General features: G+C 40.2%; 1 protein-coding gene across 1 annotated transcript; it reads right to left on the reverse strand.

Moving 5' to 3' along the window:
• Positions 1-3,639: 3,639 nt before the first annotated feature.
• Positions 3,640-8,240, reverse strand: LOC149285235 (tRNA (guanine-N(7)-)-methyltransferase-like). The gene is made up of 6 exons (XM_089495599.1): positions 8,113-8,240; positions 7,474-7,640; positions 6,350-6,534; positions 4,637-4,750; positions 3,980-4,081; positions 3,640-3,774 (listed from the first exon to the last, which is right to left on the reverse strand). The coding sequence occupies exons 1-6, from the start codon at positions 8,238-8,240 to the stop codon at positions 3,640-3,642; spliced, it is 831 nt and encodes a 276-aa protein (XP_089351725.1).
• Between the last annotated feature and the right edge of the window lie 7,829 nt (positions 8,241-16,069).

Here is a 16,069-nt window from a genome sequence, read left to right on the forward strand (position 1 = left end):
TTTGAGGAAGGGGCGTAACTAAAAACCACAGGCCCTTGGTGTGAAAATTACCCTGGGGCCCCCCAACTTCAACAGCTGGTCTGTGCCTCCCCCCCCTTCTAACATACACTTTGAGACATATATGTTAACACACTAACTCATCCTCACTAACACACGCGTACATACATGTTCATTCTAACACACACTCCATCTTAACTGACATTTGGCAAAAACAGGCGGTAGTGAAGAGGATAAACAAATACGGCACCCGTATTACATGCCTGGTACACCTTATTTTGCAGGCTACAACTCCTATCACCCTATACATTGGGCATATGCTCCTGGGGTCCATTATGCCAAAAATATATGATGTATGATAGTCTAGAAGGAACAGGCCACTCTAAATTTTTTTCATGCATCAATGCCAACGTGCATTTTTAGTTAGAAAATGAGACTTCGGTTTTATAGAACGTTCAAAAATAAACCAAAGTTTGGACTTGTCATACATATAAAACCGCTCAATGCTTCATTAATTATAAGAAAAATGTCACAATGCGCGTGTATGAGAGAAATGAATGTACATGTAGGACGTGCAGAGGGAACATGGGTCAAAATAGTAATCTTTCTATCTGACCATGACTTACAGAGGCAGGTGTGTTTAATGTGCAGCAGGCACCTGGCTAAATATTTGAGGAGCTAAACTTTTTTATATATATTTGTAAAATGTTTAATCTATCTATTAGAGTATTAAAAGTAATTCTTCCAGAGTCGAGATTTTTTTCCCCATTCTGAAGCACAATTGGAAATGGCTTCATTCTGGGGTTATTTTGCCGCCTTCTGGCTCAGCAGCAACGGTTGAGCTTGTTGGACTTTTTCAACGTAAATCATGACCCCTCCACTATATTTCTAGGTTAGGTTATTTTGAGGATCTTTTTATTAAATATCTGATTCGCCAACCACTTACCAGTCATTTCAGTTCATCAGATAGTGCCCTGGCACTGCCTAAACCACCATCTTCATTTACGTACCTTGAGGCAGAGAGCATGGGACAATTTGAGGACTGAACACAGAATTGGCCCTGCAAGAGCCTGCAAACTCTGGGCACAGCATCAGTCAGTGACCTAAAGAAGACTCCATGATCAAATTCTGGGGTACGCTTTGTGTTATGAGCTTTCTGATGATCTATGAGAAATAAAGCATTTTTAATTTTGTGTATTATATTAATTAGAAAGCGAGTTTCAGGTGTGCACCGACATAATATTTTCCTCCCCGGATGCACCACCGCATTGTCATCATTCTCCCAGTTTGTTTATATTTTTTATGAAACGGGCAGGTCTGTTGCCAAAAGTGCAAGTGCTTACAGGTTGTAATGGCTGGAGTTTCCCTTCAATAACTGCAGCGAGGTGTATAGGCCAGAGCAAGTCACAACAAGACCCCGCCAAGATGGCACAAGCAGGAGATAGGACATACTTTTGGATTGGTGTTAAACTTAGATATAATCTATAAGAGTGAGAAAGACCAAAATCATCACATACAAACCTGATGTGCTGTGAGCAGAAAAAGTAGCAAGTAGCCATGAATATCCAGGCACCAGGTCGGGTGGACATTGCCAGTTCGGCCCTGCTTGAGAGAACTATTATCCAGTGGGATGGTCTACCTTCTAAAAGCCTTATTTATAGTACTCAGTTTATGTTAACTTCAGAAATCCAGACAATACCCCATTGTGCCACATATCTGTAAATAATTGTTTTCTGCAGTTAAGGTATTTGCACAATTACACTCACGCCCATCGAAGACAAAACAGTATATAGCATTGATATTAAGCACACAAAATCCTTCTGTCATCCAACACAGTTTAACAAATGAAAAAGGAAAGTGAAAATTTAGGTGGAATGCTGGCCTTTTTATGATGCACAGTTAAGTGCCTGCAATGAAATGTTTCATCATACCGGAAGTAACCCTACAGTCTCGAGATACGTGGAAACTGAAAACGTATTTTGTTCATGACTCAGAAAGGGGGGAAAAAAATGTTCCAAAAAGTGTTTTGCTTTCCCATAAATTGATACCACAACTGTCTATGTCATGCAAAGGGAAGCACCTGGAAACCGTACGAGCTGCTTCACACTCACTCTCGATGTGATGATGATGATCATTTTTGATGCGATTTGACTTTGTACACCCAAAACATGGCTGGCAACTTTCAACAAAGAAGATGAGCTAAGCCACATAGCCTCACATTATAACAATTCTGTAGGCACAGCATTTATCCTCCATGTACAGCAAATCTTATTTCTTAAACAGTAACATACTTCAACAAGGTTATATGGACATTTCTGACAGTAAGAAATCATAAAATGCCTGATTATTACATTTAAAATACAACCTAACAGCTAATATTTTTAGGGAAGGAGCTTTGTACAAAAAATATATATTAGGACAAAATTTTGTATTAGATTAAAAACCCACAGAATTGGGAATCTTCAGTCCCGTTTATTCAATAGCAGACCGGGCTAGTGGTGCATTAAAGCACTCACTTTATTTGCAATCATTATAAAAATGGGTCAAGTGGTCACTGACTGCCAAAATAAACAGTCTCTGGAAAAGCAAGACTTATTTAAGAGCCCAAGCCTTTTCCCCACAAAGATATCAATATTTACAGTATCTGTAAAACATGACCACTTACAATTCCTGCATTCATCACATATTCAAGCAGAGGCCACCTCTTTGACAAGTGGACAGCGCAACCTATAGAGTCCATGGGCAATGTCTGCTAGCACAACATCCTACCATATAATATGGAGTCCAGGAGAGACCTTCAAGTGTGTATTCCATGGGAAACTGAAAATTCTTACCTGAGAATTTATTTTCCTTGTCGTTTCACAGTAACATGTAGTATTCGATATCTCCACCTACCTCCAGGTAGGGCAGGAAATTATGAAACGTTCTTAACAGCCCTGCTCCTTACCCTCACTGAATAACAAAGCCAGCCTCAACTTACACAGCTTGACTTTTCTGATTGTTTCTTATGATAGACCCAGTGCAAGAGAGGAAAAAGACAAACCAAGAATAAAAACGGAATTTTAATGCATAATTATCTTTTTGAGTCCAAGTCTTCTATTTGATACCTGATCAGATTTATCATTTACACTTGCATATGGCCACCATTGGGGGCATATAGCAGCAGAATACCAATGAAAAGTATGCTCAAAAAATACAAATGCTGAAGACTTGTAAAATGTAAAAGAATGGTTGAATGCACAGAAACGAGAGCCAGAAGTAACATTTTATCAACCTAACCCCCAATACATGCAGAGCCACACATATATGATGGAGACTATAGAAGGTATGTGGCACTTGGTTCTTATCACACATATTCAGAATAACAGGTCTAAATATCGGCTGGGTGCTTCATTCCTCCTACTGAAGCTTAAATATAGAGATGTATTCGTAGAGAATTTGGAATACCCAGGCATCTTCCACACAAAAAGGAAGGCCACTTGAAGCATGGAATTGTTAATGCAGTTGAGGAAGTAAGTAATAAGTTACTCTATCCACGGCCGTTTACCTTCAGCATTTAAAGTAACTGTCCACTTTGTTGCAATAAGTCCTTCAGAAAATGAAAGACTTGGATGAAAACAATGTTAAACCAAAAAAAAAATACTAGGAATCACGATCTTTAAATGTCCTGTTTTCTACTCTGGAAAACACTGCCAGGAAATTCTGGCCTTTGTTACGCTGGACCTTCTTTCCTTCTTCTGTGGAGGTTCCCAATTTATCCACAATTATATCACCTTCCTGGAGTTTCAGCAAAATAAAAAGAGAGGGAAAAATAAGTAAACATCCTTATATTGGCTTGTAGTAAACAATAGAATGTTGCACACAGCCATAGGGGCATCTGACGAATGAAGGTCTGTGGGGAAGTGAACTCCATTTTTACTTCAATGCTTTGTATTTCAGTACTGGACATTCTAAAGAGCGACAAAGCAATGACAACACTTACCAGCTGTTCTTTTGAAACCCGCTCAAAGAGTGGATGCTCTGTGAAATGCTTCACCATCCAGTCATGGACCTCTTCCACGTCTGTTATAGTGTATACCAGGCCCTGCAACACATAAAATGGGGATTCTATGTCAACGGGGGGGGGAACCAAATGGGTTCAGAGAGAAAAGTCTGCTTTGGGTGTCTCAAAATGTATTCTTTCTAGAAATCAGACCTATTTTACAGCGTGTACATAAATCTGCTCTTGTTAGTTTTACATGTAAAGTGCCATCATTCAGTCTGTGGCATCACTGGTTAACAATAATGGGGATGTTGGATAGAAAAAAATGTTAGGTTTCCACTCACAGCAACAATGTAATGGCAGATAAGAGTCCATTGGCCTATATGGTCCATCCCATTTTGTATCTGCTGTAACACCTCAAACCTTTGTTTTGATGCTTGGATTTTTGTTTAGGATAGCCTATGCATGCCAACATTCCCCCACGGTATTAATTCAAACACCTCTGTTGGAAGCTTTTATGAAGCAGATGAAAGAGGAAATATTTTTTCTTTTCTATCAAAAATGAAGGGCAGAATACAGTAGAATAGAAGTCCTACATGAACACAAAGCCGATGGATAGGAGGAAACATCAAGAGAATGGTGGAAAAAACCTCTCACCCCTACACGCAGCACATAAGCATACTCGGCTAACAGGGTAGGGCTGATAATCCTCCATTTGTGCTTTGTCTTCTTGAAGTGAGGATCAGGGAATAGGAAGAACATCTTGCTCAACTGGGGGAAAAAAAACAGAGTTTCATTACAGAACGTGAACTGGCTGGTGACAGAATAGGTGATGGCTGTGAAACCTGCTGTCCTACGGTTATTTTTCCACCCGATTAACAACCGGAAGGCTGAAAAGGGCGTCAAATACAGTTATCCAGTCTTCGGAGGAAGCCTTTTTATATACATTTAGGCAAGTCAACTGCAACTGCATGGGTTGCCAAGAAAAGCCAGCCTATTAAGAGTAACGGTTTTAGGTTATTTGGTTAACGCAGGACAAGTCGTATAAGATAATGCCTTCTCCTCACCCCTCCCTGACAAATGTTACCAGAACTAAAGTTCTGCATAAGCAAAGGGGAGGAACAATAATGCAAACCCAAACAGAAATTTAAGACACCTGCTCCCATGGAAAACACACGTCTGGTTCCTAACACATTAGCAAAATAACACAGGTTTACTACATGTACTGACCCGCAGAACAATTATTTTGAGACGTGGGGAATCTACTCAAAGGAAAGCCATCTCACGGTTTACCATTAGTAAATAGATATGCAGCTTGTGCTTTTTGTTGGCTAGTTTAATTGTTTTAGGACATCTAGTTTAAATGTTAACAAGTAGCCTGTGTCAGAGCCAACATTGTCTAAATTATTTCTGGTCCTGAAGTTCTGTCCTTTCACCTCATCCCAGCTTTTCAAGGGATCACGGAAACAATCAACAGGGCAGAGGTAACTGAGGAATAATCATGCAGATCCTGTAGGAAAACAGATAACTCAACCACCCCGACCTTTGTTGTCTCAATACATATATGGCTTATTTTTATCGGTAAACCATATTACACAGGTTTATATACTGTATAGAACTGGAAATGTGGATTGTAGGATTCGAGAACAGAATAGTGTCAGTTGGTGTTTATGTTCAGACTGTTGTTCACTCTGAACAGCAGTCAGAAAATAAGTTCTGTCTAGCTTTCCCACCTCTGGGTATAATGTTTAGCTAACCGAGATAAACAGGATGTATTTGAGATCCAAACCAAGAGCTGATCTTATAACCACAAAGTATCCAAGTGCCTTTTTTATTTTGGAAATCACCTTATATTCTGCTTAATGTTTTTCTGATGCTGATAAGCATTATTATTGGAGTTGGGATTTTCTTATTTTATAGATTTTGGAATTACCAAGGGGTGGTAATTGTCACAATGACCCAAATCTCTCCAGCAAGAAGACAACAAACTGGGGCCAATTCACTAAAGAAAGAGACAGCAGGAGAGTTGCAGTTGCAAAAAGCCAAATTGTATCAGGAACTAGCTTTACAAATACGTGTTTCCTATTTACTATTCTTGATTGTATTTTTTGAATAAAAAAAATCCACCCAAAAAAAGCAAGCAAGGTTCCTATTTAAAAAAAAAAAAAAAAGACCAGATTTGTTCTTGATGCGTCCATCTGGCATCATTCCTAATGATCACAAATGAACAGTTCAACATACTACAAATATAACAGCTCAAAGCATGGAATGGGAACCGCTACAGTCACAGCACTTCTTCCTCTACCTACCAAACTCATGTGAAAAGAGCAACTAAAACTATACTACTTCTTTGTACTTGTCACTAAGTACCTGGGCCTTCTTGAAGAAGTTAGGCAGATACTTCATGGCGTTGCTACGGATGCAAGCAATGTTCTGGTATTGGCCAGGATGAGCGATCCTCAGCGATTTGATCCGGTCTCGCACGTAATCAGACACCTTCACACGGATTTCCAGTCCAAGCATGAGTTTGTTTGGGAACAGGGGAGACAACTCAACTGGAAGCATAAAAAAATAAAGATATTCAACCCACAGCAAACCGTCTAACCAAGAGCACCATCATCTACATATCATTTACACGTCAGACAGAAAACTCAGGGAGCTGCTTACAATTCATTTTTGTGAATGCACTCAGTTATAGAAAATAGAAAGGTTAGGAGCCACCAGCAAGGTCATGGCTACTGTGGATTTACCCACTGGTGTTCTAAACATACCCAAAAACTAAACTATGAAAAGAATACTACATTAAAATGTATTGACCCCCCCACATTAACAGTGGCTGACGGAGTTGTGGGATATGCCAAGCGTCCACACATGTCTAACGCATAAGATTCTGATTCATAGCAAATAATGGGCCAATCAGAAAGATCATTCCATTTTATGATGATAAAAGTAGTTTTGCAAATTTATTTTGTTACACTGGGAACATGAAACGCAGTGTATATAAAAGTATCAATGAAGGAACCAACACAAAAAAAAAAAAAAAAAGCTCTAATCCTCCTACATGGATTGGACGGGGAGAGCGATCACAATCGCCCAATCAGATTTACTCCTTAGCACCAAGGCCTGTAATATAGTCTGAATGCCATGTCATAAACATATTATTGATCATTGAAAAAGAAGATATTCTACACTCTATTTTGTTTCTATTTTTTCCCCGAGAGAGAAAAAAAGGCTTTTTGTTCCCCAATTTGTGTCCCCCCCAACATTCTATCTCAAATTCCTGAGTGCTGACAATCTATTTCTTGTTTCCGTGCATTGATAATTGTGGTTTGGAGTAACCCATTATTTGTTGAGCACCACCCGAACGTTATTTATATTTTCTAACGACTGAGCTCGCCCATTTTCATATTCAAAACTGGGACAGGACCCAAAAAAGACTTCCCAAGCAAATATAGCATGTAATCCCCCACCTATCAGCACATAGTCAACTGTACCTAAAAGACCACCATATCCACATCCGATGTCTGCAAATTCCACCTGATGCTCTTGAACCTTCTCTTCCTCCAAATCCTTTGCATCATCATGACGGCCATCAGAGGACAAAGGCTTGAAAAACTCTGGGTAGTATTCCGACCAATCCATTAACTCGGGTTTCACCGGACTGCAAAAACATTAAGACAATGAGCACCTAGGCGTAGCTACAGACAGAGGAAAACTAAACTCTTTGGGGTTTATTCACTAAAGGGAGTTGTGGTTTAAGCTCCGTTCCCTTCACTATTCATTAAGTGCCAACACTGACAAGTTCCTTCAGTATGAAGGGCTGAGCTGGCCCTGTATAATGTATGATTGAATGGGTAAAGAGACTCTTACTGATTTAACTATTCCTTACACAGGGCCAACCAAGCTCTTCCTGCAGAAGAAGCTCAGTGGGGTTTAGGGTTGGCCATTCATAATGAGCAGTGAAGTGAGGAAGATGAAATTACAACGTTCTCTTTAGTGAATTGACCCATTTTCATCAATTACTGAATGGATCCTGGATTGTTTTGAAGGCCACTAAGAACATCTAATCTTTCGAGCCCCCGCTCTCCAAGTTGGTATCAACGATATCCCCACAGAACGTTGCTGACACTCACTACTCAAACGTGTGGTCAGCCATAGGGTTAGAGTGCGCTCTCTGTCTGTAATAGCGCTTCTGAGGCAGCGAGACGGCCATCTCCGGTTCAGCTGCTGCATTAGACCGCTGGATCTCAGCACTAGACATGATCCTACTATCCAAACTTCTGCAAGGAAACAACGTGGTGATCAAACCGGCATGCTACTACCGTACGTCGCACAGAGCGCGTCACCTCGATCACGTGACCTCCATTGAGGCAGTTTAAGCAGCCCTTTCTCCCATAGTTACGGTGAGGCCGCCATGTTTGATACTGGCAAAGGGACTGACAGCTACGGAAATATGTCGTTAGTTTTCAGCACTGCTGCGGAAATACATATTCTTATGGAACTTAAAAAGAAAGCACTTACTTATACAGATAACATTTAAGATAAAACTATAGAAAACTATTTTGGAATTGACGTTTGTATATGATTTATGCAGTTTATGACATAAGTGAAAAAAAACTGATTCTTTTCACCACAGCAACCAAAACTTAGCCATGCTATTGGTTGTCATGGTGTTATGTTGTGCTTATGTTTTAGACATAACACAATTGTGTGTCTAGTTTGAAAAGCAATCTGTAGGCGTACCATAGACCGCAATGATGAACCACTCCTTATAACTAACACACAACTTTTACGAACGGTAATTACATTGCCTACATAGAACCTGACCAGCACCCAGATTACACAAACAGATTACAGAAAAGAGGGAGCCAATTTTGTCCCCAAACAGCCCAGCGTGAGCCAACTTTGTCCACAAACAGCTCGCCCTGTGCCATCTTTCTCCCATAAACACCCTGTCTGTGCAATCTTGGTCCCCAAGGCTTTGCCTTTCCCTAAATCACATCCATGATACACATATCCATTAATGCATTCTCACAAATAATTCAAGCAATTCATCCACACATTCATTCATTCATTCTCTCACTCATTCACACAATTCATCCACACAATTCATTCTCTCACTCATTCGCACAATTCATCCACATATTCATTCATTCATTCTCACTCTTTATTTCAATATTCTTACTACTCCCTTTCTCACTATTTACCCCCCTCCCCCTTCTCACTATCTACCCCCTCTCATTCCTTCTCACTATCTACCCTATCTCATAATCTACCCTCTTTCCTCTCCTTTGTAGTTCACTTACCTTGCCGAAGTCCCGTGGTGGGAGCACAAGGCCTCTGTTTCACTGCTCTGCCCCGGTTCACACAGCTTCACTGCTGAGCGTAATATAACGTAATATTCCGGTGCTCAGTGTGAAGCACAGAGACAGAGGCCTTGTGCTCCCACCACCGCAGTCAGGGCAGCGCTGAAGCGGGTGGCTGCAGGGAGCCGAGGAGACAGAGGGGCGCCGAGCGGTTGCTGAAAACTCATGAGCAACAGCTTGGTGCCCCCCTCTCTCCTCCGTCTGGGTGCCGTACAGCGTTTCGATTGGGGGGGCACAGCATGGCCCCCCTGCCGACGCCACACGGGGAGTACACTCACATGTGCTACCTTAGTTTTGGGTTGGTTAGGGAGATCCATGATTTTCCCAACCAGTCCTGCAGGATGCAGCTTCTGATTGGGCGGCTGTGCGCCCCCTCGCAGCTGCATCCAAGGCGAGTGCCTCTCTTCCTCCCTTCCTGCAGGCCACGGACCCCCCCCCAGAAGTTCATGGCGGACATTTTCATAGTGGCTGGACTCAGCAAGGACACTATAATGTTTTATTTTTTTTTTAAATAAAAATAAATAGTGCCCCTGGGTTAAAAGTGTTAAAGTGAATCAGTCTATTTGGTAGAATGTGAAAATATACACATATACACAAACACTCATCTACCCCCTATCTCATACCTTTCTCTCTTTCCTTTTTTCTTATTTTAGTCATGAGCGCAACGTCTGTTTCTTCTAAGCACCAGGATATGTTAAGTGCTGGGTAAATTGTTGGCGCTATATAAATAAAAGATAATAATAATAATACGATGTCATATCCTGGTGCTCAGCATCAGTTGCCTGCACACAGTCTTAGGCAGTGATGAAACAAATGTCTGATGGGATAGACTTCACATAAGTTTGGGCCCTCCACCTGACACCCACAACTGTCAATTTCCCCAAGACCAGTCCTGGGACAAGCTCCCAAATCCTGGGACTCTCCTGGGAAAAAAAACAGGACACTTGGTGACTATGCCAGTAAGCACTAATGTGGGATTTTGCAGAAGAGTTAAATGTTTCAACTGTGGTATATCATTTTAAAGTAGGGCTGGATTATCCACTAGGCATGTGTCGAGATGTGTCATGTGGTGCCAACTGTGGACAAAACATTGTCTGCAGTAGTCCTCAGGAGGCTTCCCATCTTCCATTAGCTGTTGCTAGGTGGAAATCCCTTTCCCTAGAAGAAATGAGGTTTGCAGATCATGGATTCCTGCATACACTGTTAAATTTATAGGAGTTTTGGTCTGGTCAAAGTAAGAAGTCGGCCTCTTTCTATGCGTTAATCTGGCAGGAAACCAGTTATAACCTTGTATCATCCATTTCAAATATTTCAATGTAGATTAAATAATCAAGGGTCTCAGAACACTACTCTTTGGACTGCTTTTAAGATATAATTAACGAGAGAGACTTTGTTAATGTTTCAGTGAAGTTTTTCTCTGTATTGCATTACTGCAAGGATAACTCCAGGGGTTTGCAGTTATTTATTAACACCATGGTCAGTATACTACTGTAATTTACCGAATCATATTGGACACCTGTTCACACTCGCCTATCAGAGAGTTACCTATTTGCTTCTTCTTGATCTCAATATAATTCTATGCACTCTCATACATTGTTTAAGTTGTGTAAAACTGGATTTTAGGGCTGGTTGTGCACCAAATGTCTCCCTGAATGAAAATTAGAGTGAGTTCACAAATTTCCCCCCGTTAGAACTAGGAGCACCAAACACACTAAGAGGTAAGGCTCAATTGCCCCCTGGGCTAGTCCAAAAGCCTTCAGAAAGGGCTGGTCCGACGTGGACATGGGAAGGCAGTGGTATTACTTGTCCCTTTGAATACTTGAAGGGTAAAAGCGAGGCTGCATGCACACTGTGTGAGCAGATAGAGAGAAAGCGGCGAGTGAGGTAAGGGGAGTAAGAGAAGAAGGGCGTGAGCGAGAGGGTTAGAGAGTATGCAATGTATGAATGTACGTATGGATGTTAGAGTAAGAGTGTATGTATAAGTATGCGTGTGTGAACATGAATGTGTAAGTGTGTCAGTGAGCATGTGTTAGCATGAGTATGTAAGTGTCTAAGCATGATGGTGTAAGTGCGTGTTAGTATATGTAAGCGTGTGTATTTGCATTAGCTTGGGTGTGTACATATTTGTGTGTAAGTATGTGTGCCAATGTAAATGTGAATTACCGCTGTGGGGGGGCAAGAAGCCGATGGGGCCACTTGGCTTTATCTGTCTCCAGGGCCAGAAAGTGCCCGCCCTCCTTTGGTCTCCTGAAAACATGAACAATTTTTGAGGGCCAAACATTAAACGAGGGGGGAGTTAAGCCAACTTGGTTATAGCTTATACCTCTCTTCACAAGCTGGTGTATAGTCAGATTGCTTTGCCGTTCCCCAATAACCGTATGAAATTTCTGCACCTGGACTGCTGTACATTCATAACCCAACATGCCTGCAACAGTTCCACTGTTATTGAAGGGACATGAAGTGGCAGGGAGTACTGCGTGCAGTACTGTGAGGGGCTTGGGACCCTCAAGAGGGTGTTTCAGGCATAACCCTCTTAATGGTGGGTATAAATTCTGCTACTTACAATTTACACTCACTGTCAGCCCATGTAGGACATCTTACCATGCTTCCTGGTTTCCATCTGCAGTTTGTGCATTAGTACTAGAATTGTTTACAATCATGTACAATTGTTTACAATCACTTGTAAAGCTATTATCACAAATATCTTTGTGAGATGACAACACACACATAAAACACTACAGAAAATAAAGTATATATTCATATTAATACTTAATGTAATGGCATAATCCACTGTAGGCAAGTAAATCAGTATTGACTATAAAGGGGGCCCCTAGACCATGAGGTCCTGATTGGTCAAGTGTGGGGTTGGGATAGGGTTATATGCTAAGGATCTAAGCAGTCATGTGGTCTGTAGATACATATTTTATTCTGTCTCATTCACCCTCATCCTCATAACAGAATGTAAGCTTACAAGAGCTGTGCTCTGTTGATTCTGTATCACGATGTAATTGCATATGTTAATGTCATTGTCAATTTTGTATACTTTTATTTTCACACTTCCCTATTGTAATTGTGCTACAGAATCTGTTATACATCTAACAAAATGTTTTTTTTAAAAGTTGTTTAATCTGATTAATGTATGAACCTAAGAAGGATCATATGTGATTTCTTTCTTGACACTATTATCTGGATGTGGGAGGGATGGCCTTAAATATTAATGATAATTTTTTAAATATTAGTAAAATTAATAATTGGTGTTGTGTTTGAACACAAGAACTGGATGTAATTGCCACAGGAACTGTACAATGGGGAGAGAGGACATAACATGTAGTGGATAACACGACAAAAATCTTCTTCTCGGGAACATAGCCAAGCCTAATTAAACAGTAATTTCTCTGCTAACCTTGACCTGACTCTAGGATTCCCTGGATGAGTTAGCACAAACCTAGTCAGTGCCAGCTAAGGTCTTCACATAACAAGGAATATAGGAAACAGGATTATTCATTTAGGGTTGCCCTATCAGATAGTGATTTGTAAAGAAAAAAACGCCATACTGTATATGGCCTTATTATTTTACCGCACTGTATACATTCAGGGAATTAATTATTAAGTTATACATTCTACATATTGCAGGGAAGCACTTAACATGTGCTTGTCAGCAACACGTCATTAACATATATATGTGTCCTGGTAAAGATGGCCAGTGTGGCTACCTTATATACTACTTGACAGTCTTGTAGGCCTGTTGGTGGGAATCTACCCACCAATGACATGGAATCCAAGGGAGGGCTGGCACCTTCTGGTCAAGTAAAGCCAAGTGCCCCCAATAATTATCACTAACACTTCCATACATTCACTCTAACACACCTCGTCTGTAGTCTTCCTTCATAGCTGCTCGCTCACTGTGAGCTGCTCCGCTAATACCACGGGGTCAATAGCAAGTCATTTTATTATCTCCGTATAAATGCACATAACTGCAATGTTAATACTGAAACTAAATAATTTAAACATGTTGCTGCCGCCGTGCAAAGAAATGAAGTGCACGGTACCCTGTCTGTGCACAGGGTAATCATAGTTTAGTAAGTGTTAAACAATAAAGGCAATTTTTCGCCGGCGTTCTTTACACATATTTACCAAGGGTGTCAATATAAGTGGGGAAAATGAAATAAAAACAAAAAATATTTTGGTATTTGTTCTGATTTTGGAAACAACTCAATGCCTGGTATTTTCATATATCTTGGTAGTTACATGGCTAAATATGAAAGATCACTGCTTCACTGTTTCCATGTGATATTCTGGGAGTTGTGCCTCAACAACGGCTACAAAAACCCCAAATTCTGTACAAAACTATATACTTTTGGAATGTTGACAACCCATTTTAGGAGGGGCATTTTAACATTTTTTATTGAACCATTTTAGAACTGATAATTGCAGTGAATTTTAGGTTGTTTCCATTTTTAACAAACACATTATATACCTAGCAATATTTCAGTAGATTTATTTTTCAGGGCATGTGCAAGCACAGACACAACTGTGGCTCCGAGTACAGCAGTGCCCCACATGCATGGAAATGGCATGTTTTTTGATGTTGCTGGGTCAAAATTGGAACTTGTGCATTAGAGATGGTACTTTGAAAGATCACTCTGATAAGTGATCAGTTAGTAATAATGAATTATGTACCGGTATTTAAATTTTTTTTTTTATTTTTTATTCATAGTTTGTGGTGGGTTTTTTTATGACTATTGTCACATATGAGAGGTGAGAGGCATCAGGTGGTTGTAGTATTAAATCAGATCACTTCTATTAGTCAGAAGTGATCTGATCATCAATGACCCACTCGTGATTGGCTCTGCATCCCAGGCAGACAGCAGCAGCAATGCCCCCACAATCGCCACAATTAAAAAAATTATCCATACTTATCTAGTTAATTGGTCAGCACAATATAGATTACTTTTCAATAATTACAAAATGTCTTTTTGGAATATTTTCATTCTAGTTCCGACTGACCCAATTTTCTAAGTCTAACACCTGCTGTCAAGTGTCTACCTATATATATCTATATCTATATCTATATCTATAGATATAGATATATATAGTAATAAATTTGTTCAAACAATGCCTCTGCCCTCTTCTAGACTGACTGTAGGCTCATTAGAGCAAGGCCTTATGTTTGTGAAGCACAATTTTTTTTTTTTTCCTCACTGCCTTATATGATGGAGCTGTATAAATCATTTAATATTAACCATTTAATTTTTGCTAGTTTTGCCTGGAAATTCATGATAGATGCAACAAAAAAAATCAAGCACATGAAAACTATACCAGATGTTTGAAGTAACACCATTTCACATACACAGAAGGAATTTCTGATACAGCCGGTGCTGGGCTGTGTTTCACTTCTGATCTACTTGTTGAGGCAGGATGACTGCAAGTTATTCATTAAGTTAAAACAGTGCTGACTGATACACTATTGTACTATTACTTTCATTTAATGCTGATTTAATATGTGGTATGTGATGGCCCAGGGTTAATAGGTGCTGTCTGTGGTAGTTATTGTCTGAATTCTGTATGTCCCAATGGCATACCTCCCAACACTTCAAAATATGAAAGAGGGACAGTTTTTTTTTTTAATCTCACCAATACAAGCAAATGCACTTTAAAATGTCGCCCTCGCATCGCCATTTAAAACACGCATTCATTTTTGTCAGCACAGTCATGCATATTAAAAATAACCAACACATTGAATTTAATTCCCATACGGCTCAGCCAGACATACTACTTCCATGATGCTGGCTGAGCATCATGGGCAGTGCAGCAACAGTAAGCTGCTAGCTGTGAACTAAAATTCCTATGATTCTCAGCCAGCCAGGTGTCCACCATAATGCTGGCTGACCATCATTGGAAGAGTAGTCCACAGCAGCAGAGATTTTTTTTTTAATTAAAAAAGCCTAATGCTAGCCTCCCTCCCAGGACCCCTACACACTGCCCTTACACACACCTGCCCATAAACACACATATACACATACACTGCCCATACACATATACACGTACACTGCCCTTACACACACATATATACACGTACACTGCCCTTACACACACACACACATACATGTACACTGTCCTTATAAACACATACACTGCCCTTACACACACACATATACATGTACACTGCCCTTTGATTTTGGATTTAAAACATTTTCTACTGTAAAATATTTTAGATGAAAAAGTTCCATTTTATTCAGTGGAACAAAACAGTGATCACATTTTTCTTAATGATATTCTTGTAAGAAACTTATTTCTTTATTAATTGTAAACTATTTTTCATATTTAATAAAAGCTATGATTGAGAAATGTTTGTTTTTATTTCCTTTTATTTGCCAACCTGCCCCCCCCCCAGTTATGCACATCTACTTGCCACTCTGCCCCCAGAAATGCCTTATACCCCCTATAAGACACTCTGCCTCCCTGATATGCCTTATACCCTCCTATATGCCACTCTGCCCCATGATATGCCTTTTAACCCCCTATATGCCACTCTACCTCCAAAAATGCCTTATACCCCCTATATGCCACTTTAAGGCCAGTGGCCGCATGTTACATTTTCATGCTCACAGAGTGTGCGACTGGGCATATCCAGTCGGCAGCCACACGCTGCAGCACCTCATCTCTGCTGCATATTTTTATATAATTTTGTTACTTTCTTTTAATAAAGTTTAACAAGCACACA

This window comes from Sceloporus occidentalis, unplaced genomic scaffold, assembly GCF_023333645.1.
Source record: "Sceloporus occidentalis isolate IW3139 unplaced genomic scaffold, rSceOcc1.0.p SCAF_82, whole genome shotgun sequence".
NCBI lineage: Eukaryota > Metazoa > Chordata > Lepidosauria > Squamata > Phrynosomatidae > Sceloporus > Sceloporus occidentalis.

What these genes read in the sequence shown, in the direction of transcription:
- LOC149285235 (XM_089495599.1), bottom strand. Translation starts at nt 8,240, where the DNA reads ATGTCTAGTGCTGAGATCCAGCGGTCTAATGCAGCAGCTGAACCGGAG. An exon ending in TGGATATGGTGGTCTTTTAG is followed by an intron (nt 6,535 to 7,473) that starts GTACAGTTGACT and finishes TTATGCTTCCAG; the next exon opens with TTGAGTTGTCTCCCCTGTTC. An exon ending in ACTTCTTCAAGAAGGCCCAG is followed by an intron (nt 4,751 to 6,349) that starts GTACTTAGTGAC and finishes TTTTTCCCCCAG; the next exon opens with TTGAGCAAGATGTTCTTCCT.